The sequence below is a fragment of the Sebastes umbrosus genome, chromosome 10, assembly GCF_015220745.1.
Source record: "Sebastes umbrosus isolate fSebUmb1 chromosome 10, fSebUmb1.pri, whole genome shotgun sequence".
NCBI lineage: Eukaryota > Metazoa > Chordata > Actinopteri > Perciformes > Sebastidae > Sebastes > Sebastes umbrosus.
The window spans coordinates 6,770,092-6,786,851 of NC_051278.1; the positions used below are offsets into that span (position 1 = coordinate 6,770,092).

Genomic DNA, 16,760 nt, shown 5'->3' on the forward strand with positions numbered 1-16,760 from the left:
AAACATTTTCTCCTAGGGGTCTAGGGCGGCTCCGTACGTCAGCAATCAGAGGCAGAAAAAATGAAATATGGAGGGATATCGTTTGTCTATGATCAAAGATGGCGTGTTGTCTGGTGCCCAGGTCTTTTGTGAATCGTTTTGATGTGAATAACTTGCACTTGTTACCAAGGTTTGCACATGTTATTAAAAGTACTGTTAAATTTATTAAGTTCAAGACAAAAAAGACAAACTTCCATTATATTATGGCACTGACAGAAAAACAAATGTATAGAAATTAACAACCAACTAACTGACAGTGTTTATTATAAGAATAAAAAGCTAAATATAAAAACAGATCCAATATGATATCCTGATGTCTTCTCTACAAAAGAACTTTAGGGGCTTTTTTTTTGGACTGCATTATCATTTATGGAGAGTTTAATAACCCTTTTAATAATAACGTAAATTTTGATAATTGATTGATTGTCAAAAGTAATTTATCAAGCAAAATTACAAAATGATCTGGCTGCCACTTCACAAATGTGGAGATTTTACTACTTTTCTATCACTGTAAATTGAATATGTTTTAGTTTTTGACTGCTGGTTGTATAAAACAAGAGACAGTTGAAGACGTCACCTTCGACTTTGACTCTTGGAAGTATGAAGATTGACATCTATGGTTACTGTCTAAATGTTCAGGTTTTAAAGAAAATCATGAAATCCCCTAATTTTAGAAAATATTTTTATATCAATATTTACAATAATGCACAAAGCTCGATGAAAATGAATTTAAAAATATGTATTTATTTATATATATGAATGTTATTGAAATGTTGCGGTAAGGACATTTAGTATAAGAACAAAGTGATACAAAACATAAAAAATAAACATGTTACAGGTTAAAATCGTAACGACTAAATGCAATTGTGTGTACGTCTTTATATGTAGACTTTTTGGAAACTGGTCAGAAAATGCTGAAATGTTGGTAATTTAATTACATTCACTTCTGGTGATTAAATCAGCCTTTTCTTTGGTATGGTTTCTTATCAGATATATTCAAAGCTGATTCACTCGCATCATCAATCTAAGAATCATATTGACTTATTTACACTGCAAAAGACTAGTTAACCATCGATGATGCACACAGCTGACTGCTAAAAAATACACAAAAAATGAACATGTTTGTACATGTCATGTATGCAGAAATAGAAGTCTGAGGACTATTTGAGCTCCTCAACTTCATGCAGTTTCTTTGGCGTCTAACTTTGGGTCTTCTGGGTTAGCCTGAAGTGGTTCGTTCTCAGATGGATTAGTTGCACTGTCACTAGGAGGAGAAGTTGGCTGTCCATTTCCATGTTCAGGATCAGTGTTGCTGATTCCTTACTTCTTGAAGGGGCCTATCTTCTTTATCCATGCCACAACCAAACCCCCAAAAAAAACCACAATTACGAATGCACCAACTCCCCCAACTACAGCAGCACTGTTGTCTGACTTAACTTCCTTGTAGAGCGGGTTGGGTTCTGGGTCACTTTCTTCCCGGCTGACTGGGTTCTCCATCCTGCAGGTGAAGGTTTTCACTCCTGAGTCATCAATGCAGGTGATGGTGATGTCCTTCCCAGACACCTCCCACTCTCCATCTCCCTTCTTCCAGCTGTAGGTGATGGGTTCAGCCCCAGTGGTGTCTGAGTCACAGGAGAACCTACAACTCTTAGACTCAAAAGTAAATATTCTCAGCACTACTTTGGGCTTCTGGACCTTCTTGATCAGTGTTGCATTATAGCTCTCACTCTGGAACGTGTTGTTGATCTCCACTGAATACACACCCTCGTCCTCTTTCTTCATCTTGTTGATGATCAGCTGTCCAGTCTCTGTGGTGAGGGTTGCTCGGCCTTTAAGTCTGAGGTAATAACCCTCATCTTCCACCCACTCAGCCAGCAGATTACCGTTGAATATCCACACGATGTTGTTGATGTGATCCGGAAGAGGAGGCCTCACTTTTAACGTTAGATCTCCACCATCCGTGAAGTACACCGTAGTTACGGTATCCTCGGTTACAGCGACGTTCAGCACCAACAACAGCACACACAACCCGGTCAGTTTCCCCATCATGTCCACGGATCAATACACTACGGGGAGGATATCGATCTTCATAGTCAGCAAAAACGACTCGTTTTTAGCTCGCTGCCCTTCCTTACTTCTGCTCTGGCTGTTGAGGAAACGGTAACAAAGTCCAAGGTCCATAGAAAGGAGGCTGGGTCACGCGCCATCAACGTGTCATATCTCCCGTGGTATAGTGTGACAGCCTCACTACTGAGATGTCAGTGTGGATTTGCCATTTATTCCTTCCCTGTGTCCTTGAAGGTCTCAAGGGAGAAGATGCGTGATGCAGAGCACCTGATGCTGGTGCGCCCTGAGCATAAAAGCCCCAATCAAGCGTTGCTCTGGTCTCTCTCTCTCCTTCACCTGGACTCATCCCTGCCAGAACCTGCCGGGCTGACTTTGTTTGTCTTTTCTTTAGTTTTCACTCACAACACATCACACTTCATCATGCTCACACATCCACATCTACATTACTGATGTTACTGACTGACACACTCCACATTTGTAGTTATTTCTGTACTATAAATAGATAATGAATATCTTTAGTTTACAATCATTCACTGCGTCCTTCCCGGAGATGAAGAGAAGTCTCCTCCAAGTCCTACTGCTGTGTCCTTTCAGACTCAGGGACTAACTTTTGAGCAACAGAAGGAGATTCTGATGCTGCAGCTTGAACATGACAAAATGAAACATGAACTGGAAGTTAAAAAGCAAATCGAAGTAGAGCGAATCCGTCAGTACGGAGACCCCCCAAGATCCCTAGACCCCTAGACCCTTAGACCCCCTAGACCCCCTAGACCCCTAGACCTCCCTAGACCCCCTACACCCCTAGACCCCCCTAGACCCCTAGACCCCGTAGACCCCGTAGACCCCTAGACCCCTAGACCCTTAGAACCCCTAGACCCGTAGACCCCTAGACCCCCTAGACCCCCTACCCCCTAGACCCCTAGATCCCCTAGATCCCTAGACCCCTAGATCCCCTAGACCCCTATACCCTCTACCCCCTAGACCCCTAGACCCCTAGATCCCCTAGACCCCTAGACCCCCTACCCCGTAGACCCCTATATCCCCTAGAACCCTAGACCCCCTAGATCGCCTAGACCCCTAGACCCCCTAGGCCCCCTAGACCCCTAGACCCCCTAGACCGCCTAGACCGCCTAGACCGCCTAGACCGCCTAGACCCCTAAACCCCCCTAGTCCCCTTGACCCCTAGACCCCCTAGACCGCCTAGACCCCTAGACCCCCTAGTCCCCTAGACCCCTAGACCCCCTAGACCGCCTAGACCGCCTAGACCGCCTAGACCGCCTAGACCCCTAGACCCCTTGACCCCCTAGACCCCTATATCCCCTAGACCCCTAGACCCCCTAGTCCCCTAGACCCCTAGACCCCCTAGACAAGGAAATGGGACCGGAGTCACACATCAGTGGTGTCCTCAATAAAGGATGGTAGTTTTCTTACCAAAGGTTTAATAAAGGAATCAATATATTTAGAAGTGGGTTCTGTGAGAGTACCATTACCTGATATAATAGAACGGCCAGGAGGGTTATCTTTAGGCCCCTTGTGCACTTTGGGGAGTAGGTAAAAAGCAGCAATAACAGGGTGTTCAACCGTTAGAAAACCAAATCCATCATCATTTCAATAGAACATCATGTGTTCTTTCACAGTTTTTCTCATTCGCTTTGGCTCAATTCTCAAATGAGAATTATTTTTTTCAAAACAATGAGCTCAAATCTCTAAACAATTAGTTTGTCGTTCACAACAGATTCAAATTTTTCATTCATTCAAGCAAACTGCACATAAAGTACAAAAGAGTCAGTACAATAACCACTTGCACATGGATCAAAACTGATGAGTTGATTCTCAGTGAAATTGTTGTCTTCTTCACAACTTCTAAACAATCTTTCATCGTTTGAGCCGTCACATGCAAAATGATCCATTCAATTATCAAAATCTGTCAGACATGCATGTATACTCCATAAATATCTATGACGAGGAGGTACAGTTTGTTGTTTTTGAACTGAACTACTGCAGTTTTTTTTCATTGTTGCAGGGTTGTTGTTGTTGTTGTTGTTGTTGTTTTTGTTGTTGTTGTTGTTGTTGTTGTTTTTTGGCATGAATGTCAATTTGTGGCAAAATTTCTGTTCAACACATTGCTGCACAAATAAATTAACTGTATACATACAAATGTGCATATCCTTTTTCTGTGTAACTCTTACATTTATATACATTTATATTATTTGTATTTGACCTACTGTTGAAATGGGAATCTGAAAAGCTCAGTGAGATACACATTCAGCTAGACAAAAAACTGACTTTCTTGTATCGTACAGTATAAGCAGTCAGTGTCAATAAAAAGTAGAACAAAACAGAGATTTGTATATAAAAAACATTTCCAGGGTTGACTGTCATGGGGAAAAATCATCTACACATTCTGACCAGGACGGCTCACACGATGACAAAATGACTTTTCATTTTGGTGGCCAATTTACTGAAACAATAACAAGTTTTAGGAGCATGAATGAAGTGTTTTGGGTGAGTTACTACCTTTTGCAAACATGCAATAGAGTTGTAATGTCCCATGAAGCAGTTGTGAAGGCTGCACTTTCAGTTTAGAGAAAGTTAAGACTGTTTCGAGGAATGAGCCAAAGCTGAGCAGCTTACTGTAAGTCCAACACAGGTTTTGCTGTTCAATGTATTTTTCTTTGGATAATACAACTACAGCGCCACCCTTATCCGCTGGACGAATACTGATGTCTTTATTATTAGAAAGTTCATTCAAGGCTAAGTGCTCTTTGTTAGATAAATACTGTAGGATTTGGAAGTGAAAGGGTTAGCAAGGGCCTATTTTTATTATTTTTAGTTAGCCTGTAACACGGTCACACATCAGAACATTTACCAGTATGGCATATTATTATTCACCATAAATGCTTTGAATGAGTGAACGGTTATATGGATGCCGTTCTACCGGGGGTATTTTATCACTATGATCTATCTTCAGATACAGAGAAATGACGACCGGTGGTAGAAAATACACTTACTCTAGTGTACTTAAGGAACATTTTAACGTTCTTGTACTTAGTACTTAGTACTTCTATTCCACTTGTTACATCTTAGAGGGAATTTTTTACTTTTTTTTACCTTTTGTTACTTTGCAGATTAATAATACAAAATATAAACCAAACTAATAAAGATCTGAGTGCCTGTTGATTACACCACCTGATACAGGCTACTTCTACTGTAAAGTTTTGCTCAGTCTGCAGTGGCAGGTTCCTATAAGTGCCAGTAGGGGGCACTATAAGACTATTGGTAACTTGTAAACAGACATTCAAGTATGATATAAAATACAGGTGGGACACAGTGAGATGTATACAGTATAATGTAACGCTGTAGATTTCTCCAAAATTCACCAAAAGTCAGCATTATATAATGCCTCATTTGCATATTTAAAGATAACATTTCAGAAAACTTGCAATACAAAAAAAATCTCTTAATGTAAGTAATCAACTGGGGAAGTTTCATGGTGATATGTTAGTTTAAAAAAACCTATTCACCTGTAGTGTATTGCAAAATGTATGGACCTTTACAATACATATCTTTGAAGGCCAAAATGAACAACAACCCTTTATGTTTTTATTTATTTATTTAATTTTTGCATGTTTCGGTGTATGTATTATGGTTTTATTATTATTTTAATTGTATGTGTGTGCATGTATGTGTATATATATATATATATGTACATATATATATATATACACATATATATATGTGTATATATATATATATGCATATGCATATGTGGGTGTATGTATGTATATATATATACATATATATATTTATTTTTTACGATTTATTTATTATTACTATTATTATTGTTATTTCTTTTATCTATCTATTTATTTATTTATCCTAGTTTGTGATTACTTAATGTAATTCCATGTGCAAGTTGCCAAATATTCCAAGTGTACCAGATTATCCAAAGGTCTAGGACAGGGGTCAGCAACCTTTACTATCAAAAGAGCCATTTTAGGCAAAATGAACAACAACATAAATCTGTCTGCAGCAAAACATTTGATCATTGTGTTGAAGGTAACACAGTTTATAGTCTAAGTTTATAGTATATAAGTCTAATGCAGTGAGGGCCAAAGAGCAAATGTACTACGGAGTATTAAGGGTCACATTGAGGGAAAAAACATCTGAGATATCCCAAATAAAGTCATAATATTACAAGTTAGTTTAAGTTAAGCTTAAATTAAAATTAGATAACACGTAAAAATACTACTTTATAATATTATGACTTTATTCTTGAAATCTTTTTTTTTCCTCAATGTGGCCCTAATACTCCGTCGTACCATAGACCTTCAACAATGATAAATAATAATGAAAATATAAACAAAAAACAGTTATTCATTTCCATGTTTATAACTCCACAGGGAGCCACTGGAGAGGAGCTGAAGAGCCTCATGTGGCTCCAGAGCTGCAGGTTGCTGACCCCTGGTCTAGGATAATATAGTTCCAAATATGTAAATTAGTTCCTTTATAGTTTTGCCGTTGTGCTATACCTTTTGTAAATAATAAAACAACAAATAGAAATGTTTAACATAAAAACAGTCCCAGATCAAATGTTCACTAAAGTGTGTCCACATACCTTTGGCTACATAGTGTAGTTTCTCCCTTTTTGGTTTAGTTCCTACGGAGCCCCCCTAGACCCCTAGGAGAAAGCTTTTATTATCTCGTTCCCTCGAGTTACTTCCTAGAGCACTTCTTCCAATCATTCCTGACTGTCCACACATTGCTGATCTACGGAGACCCCCTAGATGATGTACTTCGGTAAAGTTGGAAAGATATTGACAGATTTAAACTTCCTGGATCAATAACTCATAACCAAAACGTTGTTAAAACACAAACAACGGCTCTTTCTAACCGTAGTGAGGTAGATAACGAGCTACAACCTCATTTTAATCAACACATAACACATAATATTGGTCTCTATGTGCAGCCGGCTGAGAGACCAGAGGTCAGGGACCGTCTACAAAGTGCAACGCCGAAAAGAGAAAAATATTCATTAGCTTCAGTATTATACAGTGTAGTACCACCAACATCACTTCACACATCTTTTTTTGGACTGCATTATCATTTATGGATTTAAGTTCAAGACAAAAAAGACAAACTCCAATTATATTATGGCACTGACAGAAAAACAAATGTATAGAAATTAACAACCAACTAACTGACAGTGTTTATTATAAGAATAAAAAGCTAAATATAAAAACAGATCCAATATGATATCCTGATGTCTTCTCTACGAAAGAACTTTAAGAGCTTTTTTTTGGACTGCATTATCATTTCTGGAGAGTTTAATAACCCTTTAAATAATAACGTCAATTTTGATGATTGTTTACTGTCAAAAGTAATTTATCAAGTAAAAACTACAAAATGATCTAGCTGCCACTTCACAAATGTGGAGATTTTACTACTTTTCTGTAAATTGAATATATTTTAGTTTTTGACTGCTGGTTGTATAAAACAAGAGACAGTTGGAAGTATGAAGATTGACATCTATGGTTACTGTCTATATTGTTCAGGTTGTTATTTTTAGAAAATATTTTTATATCAATATTTACAATAATGCACAAAGCTTAATGAAAATGAATTTAAAAATATTTATTTATTTATATATATGAATGTTACTGAACTGTTGCGGTAAGGACATTTAGTATAAGAACAAAGTGATACAAAACATAAAAAATAAACATGTTACAGATTAAAATCTTAACGACTAAATGCAATTGTGTGTACGTCTTTATGTGTAGACTTTTTGGAAACTGGTCAGAAGATGCTGAAATATTGGTAATTTAATTACATTCACTTCTGGTGATTAAATCAGACTTTTCTTTGGTATGGTTTCTTATCAGATATATTCAAAGCTGATTCACTCACATTATCAATATGTCTGATTGACTTATTTACATCCTCAGGCACACTGCAAAGACTCACTGAGAATATCATATATCTGTTAATATAAGTTTAATTTTCTCTGATGGTTAAAATTCATAGAGATTGTTTTTTTTTTTAATTTAGGAGAGTCAAAAGTGATTTTAGTTGCAGAAACCCCCACATACATACATACATATATAAACACACAGGTGGCTGTTTAAAATAAAATAAAAAATAAAAAATACAATTAATTTGTTCTAAAAAACAACTTTGTTGTTATGAAAATCCCTCTGCTGCAGGTAACAGTCAATGATGCACACAGCTGACTGCTAAAAAACACACAAAACATGAACATGTTTGTACATGTCATGTATGCAGAAATAGAAGTCTGAGGACTATTTGAGCTCCTCAACTTCATGCAGTTTCTTTGGCGTCTGACTTTGTGTCTTGTGGGTTAGCCTGAAGTGGTACGATCTCAGCTGGATTAGGTGAACTGTCACTAGGATGAGAAGTTGGCTGTCCATTTCCATGTGCAGGATCAGTGATGTTGGTTCTTCGATTCTTGAAGAGGAATATCTTCTTTTCACATGCCTCAATCAAACCAACCAGAACCACAGACAGAACCACAACCACAACCAGAGCCAGAGCCACAGCGCCAGCCGCAATCAGAACACTGATGGCAACAGCAGTGTTGTATGTAAAAAGCTTTTTGTAGAGCGGGTCACTTTCTTCCCGGCTGACTGGGTTCTCCATCCTGCAGGTGAAGGTCTTCCCACCTGAGTCATGCTCTCTGGTGATGGTGATGTCCTTCCCAGACACCTTCCACTCTCCATCTCCCTTCTTCCAGCTGTAGGTGATGGGTTCAGCCTCGGTGGTGTTTGAGTCACAGGAGAACTTACAACTATGATCTATAGCTATACAATTCAATGTTCTATCCAGTACTTTGGGCTTCTGGACCTTCTTGATCAATTTAGCTTGATATCTCTCACTCTGGACTCTGTCGTTGATCTCCACTGAATACACGCCCTCGTCCTCTTTGCTCATCTTGTTGATGATCAGCTGTCCAGTCTCTGTGGTGAGGTTTGCTCGTCCTTTAATTCTGAGGTAATAACTCTCATCTTCCACCCACTCAGCCAGCAGATAACCGTTGAATATCCAAGAGATGATGTTGATGTGATCCGGAAGAGGAGGCCTCACTTCTAACGTTAGATCTCCACCATCCGCGAAGTACACCGTAGTTACAGTATCCTCGGTTACAGCGACGTTCAGCACCAACAACAACACACACAACCCGGTCAGTTTCCCCATCATGTCCACGGATCAATACACCACGGGGAGGATATCAATCTTAATAGTCAGTAAGAAACGACGGTTCTTTTTTAGCTCGCCACCCTTCAGCAGTGCGTTCACATCCTTCCTTCCTGCCTTCTGCTGGCTTTTGAGAAAACGAAAGCAGAAGTCACCATGAAGTTCTGTTAAAAGGAGGCTGGGTCACGCGCCATCAACGCGTCATATCTCCGGGGGGGTGGTATAGTGTGACAGCCTCACTACTGAGATGCCAGTGTGGATTTGCCATTTATTCTTTCCCTGTGTCCTTGAAGGTATCAAGGGAGAAGATGCGTGATGCAGAGCACCTGATGCTGGTGCGCCCTGAGCATAAAAGCCCCAATCAAGCGTTGCTCTGGTCTCTCTCTCTCCTTCACCTGGACTCATCCCTGCCAGAACCTGCCGGGCTGACTTTGTTTGTCTTTTCTTTAGTTTTCACTCACAACACATCACACTCAGATACCTGCACAAAAGAGCAGTTGCTCTTGATTGCTGAGCATTATTCAGTGGTTGTTGTAGGAGACAAGCGCAATAAAGAAAATATTAAAGAGTCTATAAAATCTAAATTAATCGAAATAGGAATTATGCCCGGAGATGAAGAGAAGTCTCCTCCAAGTCCTACTGCTGTGTCCTTTCAGACTCAGGGACTAACTTTTGAGCAACAGAAGGAGATTCTGATGTTGCAGCTTGAACATGACAAAATGAAACATGAATTGGAAGTTAAAAAGCAAATCGAAGTAGAGCGAATCCGTCAGTACGGAGACCCCCTAGACCCCTAGACCCTTAGACCCCCTAGACCCCTAGACCCCTAGACCCCCCTAGACCCCTAGACCCCTACACCCCCTAGACCCCCTAGACCCCTAGACCCCATAGACCGCTAGACCCCTAGACCCTTAGACCCCCTAGACCCCTAGACCCCTAGACCCCCCTAGACCCCTAGACCCCTACACCCCCTAGACCCCCTAGACCCCTAGACCCCATAGACCGCTAGACCCCGTAGACCCCTAGACCCCTAGACCCCCTAGACAAGGAAATGGGACCGGAGTCACACATCAGTGGTGTCTTCAATAAAGGATGGTAGTTTTCTTACCAAAGGTTTAATAAAGGAATCAATATATTTAGAAGTGGGTTCTGTGAGAGTACCATTACCTGATATAATAGAACGGCAGGAGGGTTATCTTTAGGCCCCTTGTGCACTTTGGGGAGTAGGTAAAAAGCAGCAATAACAGGGTGTTCAACTGTTAGAAAACCAAATCCATCATCATTTCAATAGAACATCATGTGTTCTTTTACAGTTTTTCTCATTCGCTTTGGCTCAATTCTCAAATGAGAATTATTTTTTTCTAAACAATGAGCTCAAATCTCTAAACAATTAGTTTGTCGTTCACAACAGATTCAAATGTTGTATTCATTCAAGCAGATGTCTTTGCACGTGTGTATAGAAGAGTCAGTACAATAACCACATGCACATGGATCAAAACTGATGAGTTGTTTCTCACTGATGAGAAACAACAAGTTGTTGTTTTTTGGCATGGATGTCATTTGTGGCAAAATTTCTGTTCAACACATTGCTGCACAAAAAAATTAACTGTACACATACATACAAATGTGCATATCCTTTTTCTGTGTAACTCTTACATTTATATACATTTATATTATTTGTATTTGACCTACTGACTACACATTCAGCTAGACCAAAAACTGACTTTCTTGTATCGTACAGTATAAGCAGTCAGTGTCAATAAAAAGTAGAACAAAACAGAGATTTGTATATAAAAAAACATTTCCAGGGTTGACTGTCATGGGGAAAATCATCTACACATTTTGACCAGGACGGCTCACACGATGACAAAATTACTTTTCATTTTGGTGGCCAATTTACTGAAACAATAACAAGGTTAAGGAGCATCAATGAAGTGTTTTGGGTGAGTTACTACCTTTTGCAAACATGCAATAGAGTTGTAATGTCCCATGAAGCAGTTGTGAAGGCTGCACTTTCAGTTTAGAGAAAGTTAAGACTGTTTTGAGAAATGAGCCAAAGCTGAGCAGCTTACTGTAAGTCCAACACAGGTTTTGCTGTTCAATGTATTTTTCTTTGGATAATACAACTACAGCGCCACCCTTATCCGCTGGACGAATACTGATGTCTTTATTATTAGAAAGTTCATTCAAGGCTAAGTGCTCTTTGTTAGATAAATACTGTAGGATTTGGAAGTGAAAGGGTTAGCAAGGGCCTATTTTTATAATTTTTAGTTATCCTGTAACACGGTCACACATCAGAACATTTACCAGTATGGCATATTATTATTCACCATAAATGCTTTGAATGAGTGAACGGTTATATGGATGCCGTTCTACCGGGGGGTATTTTATCACTATGATACATCTTCAGATACAGAGAAATGACGACCGGTGGTAGAAAATACACTTACTCTAGTGTACTTAAGTCAAATTTGAACGTACTTTTACTTGTGTATTTCCATTCTACTTCTATTCCACTTATTACTTCTTAGAGGGAAATACTTTTTACTGCACTACATTTGATACCTTTGGTTACTTTGCAGATTAATAATACAAAATATAAACCAAACTAATAAAGATCTGAGTGCCTGTTGATTACACCACCTGATACAGGCTACTTCTACTGTAAAGTTTGGCTCAGTCTGCAGTGGCAGGTTCCTATAAGTGCCAGTAGGGGGCACTATAAGACTATTGGTAACTTGTAAACCCAGAGAGCTTTTACACAGGTGGAGACGTTCAAGTATAATATAAAATACAGGTGGGACACAGTGAGAAAAACTTGCAATACAAAAAAAATCTCTTAATGCAAGTTATCAACTGGGGAAGTTTCATTGTCATATCTGTTAGTTAAAGAAAAAACCTATTCACCTGTAGTGTATTGCAAAATGTATGGACTTTAACAATACATATCTTTGAAGGCCAAAATGAGCAACAACCCTTTATGTTTTTATTTATTTATTTTATTTTTGCATGTTTCGGTGTATGTATTATGGTTTTATTATTATTTTAAATGTATGTGTGTGCATGTATGTACATATATATGCATATGTGGGTGTATGTATGTATGTATATATACATATATATATTTCTTTTTCACGATTTATTTATTATTACTATTATTATTGTTATTTCTTTTATCTATTTATTTATTTATTTATCCTTATTTGTAATTACTTAATGTAATTCCATGTGCAAGTTATCAAATCTTCCATGTGTACCATATTATCCAAAGGTCTAGGGCAGGGGTCAACAACCTTTACTATCAAAAGAGCCATTTTAGGCAAAACGAACAACAAAAAAATCTGTCTGGGGCAAAACATTTGATCATTGTGATGAAGGTAACACAGTTAATAGTCTAAGTTTATAGTATATAAGTCTAGTGCAGTGAGGGCCAAAGAGACAATGTACTACAGAGTATTAGGGCCACATTGAGGGAAAAACATTTGAGATTTACAGAATAAAGTCATAATATTACAAGAATAAAGTCATAATATTACAAGAATAAAGTCATAACTTTATGAGAAAAAAATTAAATAACACGTAAAATTACTACTTTATAATATTATGACTTTATTCTTGAAATCTCCGATTTTTTTCCCCCCTCAATGTGGCCCTAATACTCCGTCATACCATAGACCTTCAACAATGATAATGATGAAAATATAAACAAAAAACATTTATTCATTTCCATGTTTATAAATCCACAGGGAGCCACTGGAGAGGAGCTGAAGAGCCTCATGTGGCTCCAGAGCTGCAGGTTGCTGACCCCTGGTCTAGGATGATATAGTTCCAAATATGTAAATTAGTTCCTTTATAGTTTTGCTGTTGTGCTATACCTTTTGTAAATAATAAAACAACAACTATAAATGTTTAACATAAAAACAGTCCCAGATCAAATGTACACTAAAGTGTGTCCACATACCTTTGGCTACATAGTGTAGTTTCTCCTTTTTTGGTTTAGTTCCTACGGAGCCCCCCTAGACCCCTAGACGAAAGCTTTTATTATCTCGTTCCCTCGAGTTACTTCCTAGAGCACTTCTTCCAATCATTCCTGACTGTTCACACATTGCTGATGTACAGAGCCCCCCTAGATGATGTACTTCGGTAAAGTTGGAAAGATATTGACAGATTCAAACTTCCTGGATCAATAACTCATAACCAAAACGTTGTTAAAACACAAACAACGGCTCTTTCTAACCGTAGTGAGGTAGACAACGAGCTACAACCTCATTTTAATCAACACATAACACATAATATTGGTCTCTATGTGCAGCCGGCTGAGAGACCAGGGGTCAGGGACCGTCTACAAAGTGCAACGACGAAAAGAGAAAAATATTCATTAACTTCAGTATTATACAGTGTAGTACTACCAACATCACTTCACACATCTTTTTTAGGACTGCATTATCATTTCTGGAGAGTTTAATAACCCTTTTAATAATAACATCAATTTTGATAGTTGATTGATTGTCAGAAGTAATTTATCAAGCAAAAATTACAAAATGATCTGGCTGCCACTTCACAAATGTGGAGATTTTACTACTTTTCTATCACTGTAAATTGAATATGTTTTAGTTTTTGACTGCTGGTTGTATAAAACAAGAGACAGTTGAAGGCGTCACCTTCGACTTTGACTCTTGGAAGTATGAAGATTGACATCTATGGTTACTGTCTAAATTGTTCAGGTTGTTATTTTTAGAAAATATTTTTATATCAATATTTACAATAATGCACGAAGCTTGATGAAAATGAATTTAAAAATATGTATTTATTTATATATATGAATGTTATTGAAATGTTGCAGTAAGGACATTTAGTATAAGAACAAAGTGATACAAAACATAAAAAATAAACATGTTACAGATTAAAATCTTAACGACTAAATGCAATTGTGTGTACGTCTTTATGTGTAGACTTTTTGGAAACTGGTCAGAAGATGCTGAAATGTTGGTAATTTAATTACATTCACTTCTGGTGATTAAATCAGACTTTTCTTTGGTATGGTTTCTTATCAGATATATTCAAAGCTGATTCACTCACATTATCAATATGTCTGATTGACTTATTTACATCCTCAGGCACACTGCAAAGACTCACTGAGAATATCATATATCTGTTAATATAAGTTTAGTTTTCTCTGATGGTTAAAATTCATAGAGATTGTTTTTTTTTTTTAATTTAGGAGAGTCAAAAGTGATTTTAGTTGCAGAAACACCCACATACATACATACATATATAAAATCACAGGTGGCTGTTTAAAAAAATAAATAAATACAAAAAATACAATCATGTTTTCATGCTGTTCTTAAAAAAACAACTTTGTTGTCATGAAAATCCCTCTGCTGCAGGTAACAGTCGATGATGCACACAGCTGAATGCTAAAAAATACACAAAAAAATGAACATGTTTGTACATGTCATGTATGCAGAAATAGAAGTCTGAGGACTATTTGAGCTCCTCAACTTCATGCAGTTTCTTTGGCGTCTGACTTTGTGTCTTAGGGGTTATCCTGAAGTGGTATGGTCTCAGCTGTCTTAGGTGAACTGTCACTAGGAGGAGAAGTTGGCTGTCCATTTCCATGTGCAGGATCAGTGATGTTGGTTCCTTGCTTCTTGAAGGGGCCTATCTTCTTTATCCATGCCACAACCAAACCAACCACAACCCCAGCTAAGACGCGCAAACTAACAAAAACACCCACCCAAATTGCAGCACTGTTGTCTGGCTTAAGCTCCCAGTAGAGCGGGTCACTTTCTTCCCAGCTGACTGGGTTCTCCATCATAAAGGGGAAGGTCTTCACACCTGAGTCATCCTTGATGATGATGGTGATGTCCTTCTGAGACACCTCCCACTCTCCCTTCTTCCAGCTGTAGGTGATGGGTTCAGCCCCAGTGGTGTCTGAGTCACAGGTGAACCTACAACTCTCAGACTCAGCCTCACAAGTAAATGTCCTCCACACTACTTCGGGCATCTGGACCTTGTTGATCAATTTAGCTCGATATCTCTCACTCTGGACTCTGTCGTTGATCTCCACTGAATACACACCCTCGTCCTCTTTACTCATGTTGTTGATGATCAGCTGTCCAGTCTCTATGGTGAGGTTTGCTCGTCCTTTAATTCTGGGGTCATAACTCAAAGGAACCAGATTCTCCACCCAATCGGCCAGCAGATTACCGTTGCACTTCCACAGGATGTCGTTGATGTGTCCCGGAAAAGCAGGCCTCACTTCTAACGTTAGATCTCCGCCATCCGTGAAGTACACCGTAGTTACAGTATCCTCGGTAACAGCGACGTACAGCAGCGCCATCAACAACAACACACACAACCCGGGCAGTATACCCATCATGTCCACGGATCAATACACCACTGGAAAGATATCAATCTTCATAGTCAGTAAGAAACAGACGGTTATTTTTTTTAGCTCGCCGCCCCACACCCTTAAGCAGTGCGTTCACACCCTTCCTTCTGCTGGCTATTGAGGAAACGAAAACAGAAGTCACTTTGACAGACTGTTGGACCAAAGTCCATGGGAATGAGGCTGGGTCACGCGCCATCAACGCGTCATATCTCCGGGGGGGTGGTATAGTGTGACAGCCTCACTACTGAGATGCCAGTGTGGATTTGCCATTTATTCTTTCCCCGTGTCCTTGAAGGTATCAAGGGAGAAGATGCCTGATGCAGAGCACCTGATGCTGGTGCGCCCTGAGCATAAAAGCCCCAATCAAGCGTTGCTCTGGTCTCTCTCTCTCCTTCACCTGGACTCATCCCTGCCAGAACCTGCCGGGCTGACTTTGTTTGGCTTTTCTTTAGTTTTCACTCACAACATATCACACTCAGATACCTGCACAAAAGAGCAGTTGCTCTTGATTGCTGAGCATTATTCAGTGGTTGTTGGAGGAGACAAGCGCATTAAAGAAAATATTAAAGAGTCTATAAAATCTAAATGAATCAAAATAGGAATTATGCCCGGAGATGAAGAGAAGTCTCCTCCAAGTCCTACTGCTGTGTCCTTTCAGACTCAGGGACTAACTTTTGAGCAACAGAAGGAGATTCTGATGTTGCAGCTTGAACATGACAAAATGAAACATGAATTGGAAGTTAAAAAGCAAATCGAAGTAGAGCGAATCCGTCAGTACGGAGATCCCCTAGACCTCCCTAGACCCTAGACCTCCCTAGACCCCCTAGACCCCTAGACCCCCAGACCTCCTAGACCCCATAGACCCCCTTGGAGAACATTTATTAACTTGTTCCCTCGAGTAAGTACCTCGTTCCCTCGAGTTCGTAACTCGTTCCCTCAAGTTAGTAACTCGTTCCCTTAGGTATCTCGTTCCCTCAAGTTAGTACCTCGTTCCCTCGAGTTAGTAACTCGTTCCCTCGAGTTACTAACTTGGTCCCTCAAGTTA

The 16,760-nt window shown here is 39.1% G+C and overlaps 2 protein-coding genes across 2 annotated transcripts; both read right to left on the reverse strand.

Annotated features, from left to right (window-relative positions):
- Window positions 1-8,427: 8,427 nt before the first annotated feature.
- Window positions 8,428-9,737, reverse strand: LOC119495731 (SLAM family member 9-like). The gene has a single exon (XM_037782489.1). The coding sequence runs from the start codon at window positions 9,322-9,324 to the stop codon at window positions 8,428-8,430; it is 897 nt and encodes a 298-aa protein (XP_037638417.1). The 5' UTR covers window positions 9,325-9,737.
- A 4,372-nt stretch (window positions 9,738-14,109) lies between these two features.
- On the reverse strand, window positions 14,110-15,837 carry LOC119495392 (carcinoembryonic antigen-related cell adhesion molecule 21-like). Its single transcript, XM_037781791.1, has one exon. It carries the CDS (start codon window positions 15,701-15,703, stop codon window positions 14,858-14,860), a length of 846 nt encoding a protein of 281 aa, XP_037637719.1. The 5' UTR covers window positions 15,704-15,837; the 3' UTR covers window positions 14,110-14,857.
- Window positions 15,838-16,760: the final 923 nt, after the last annotated feature.

What these genes read in the sequence shown, in the direction of transcription:
- LOC119495731 (XM_037782489.1), bottom strand. Translation starts at nt 9,324, where the DNA reads ATGATGGGGAAACTGACCGGGTTGTGTGTGTTGTTGTTGGTGCTGAAC.
- LOC119495392 (XM_037781791.1), bottom strand. Translation starts at nt 15,703, where the DNA reads ATGATGGGTATACTGCCCGGGTTGTGTGTGTTGTTGTTGATGGCGCTG.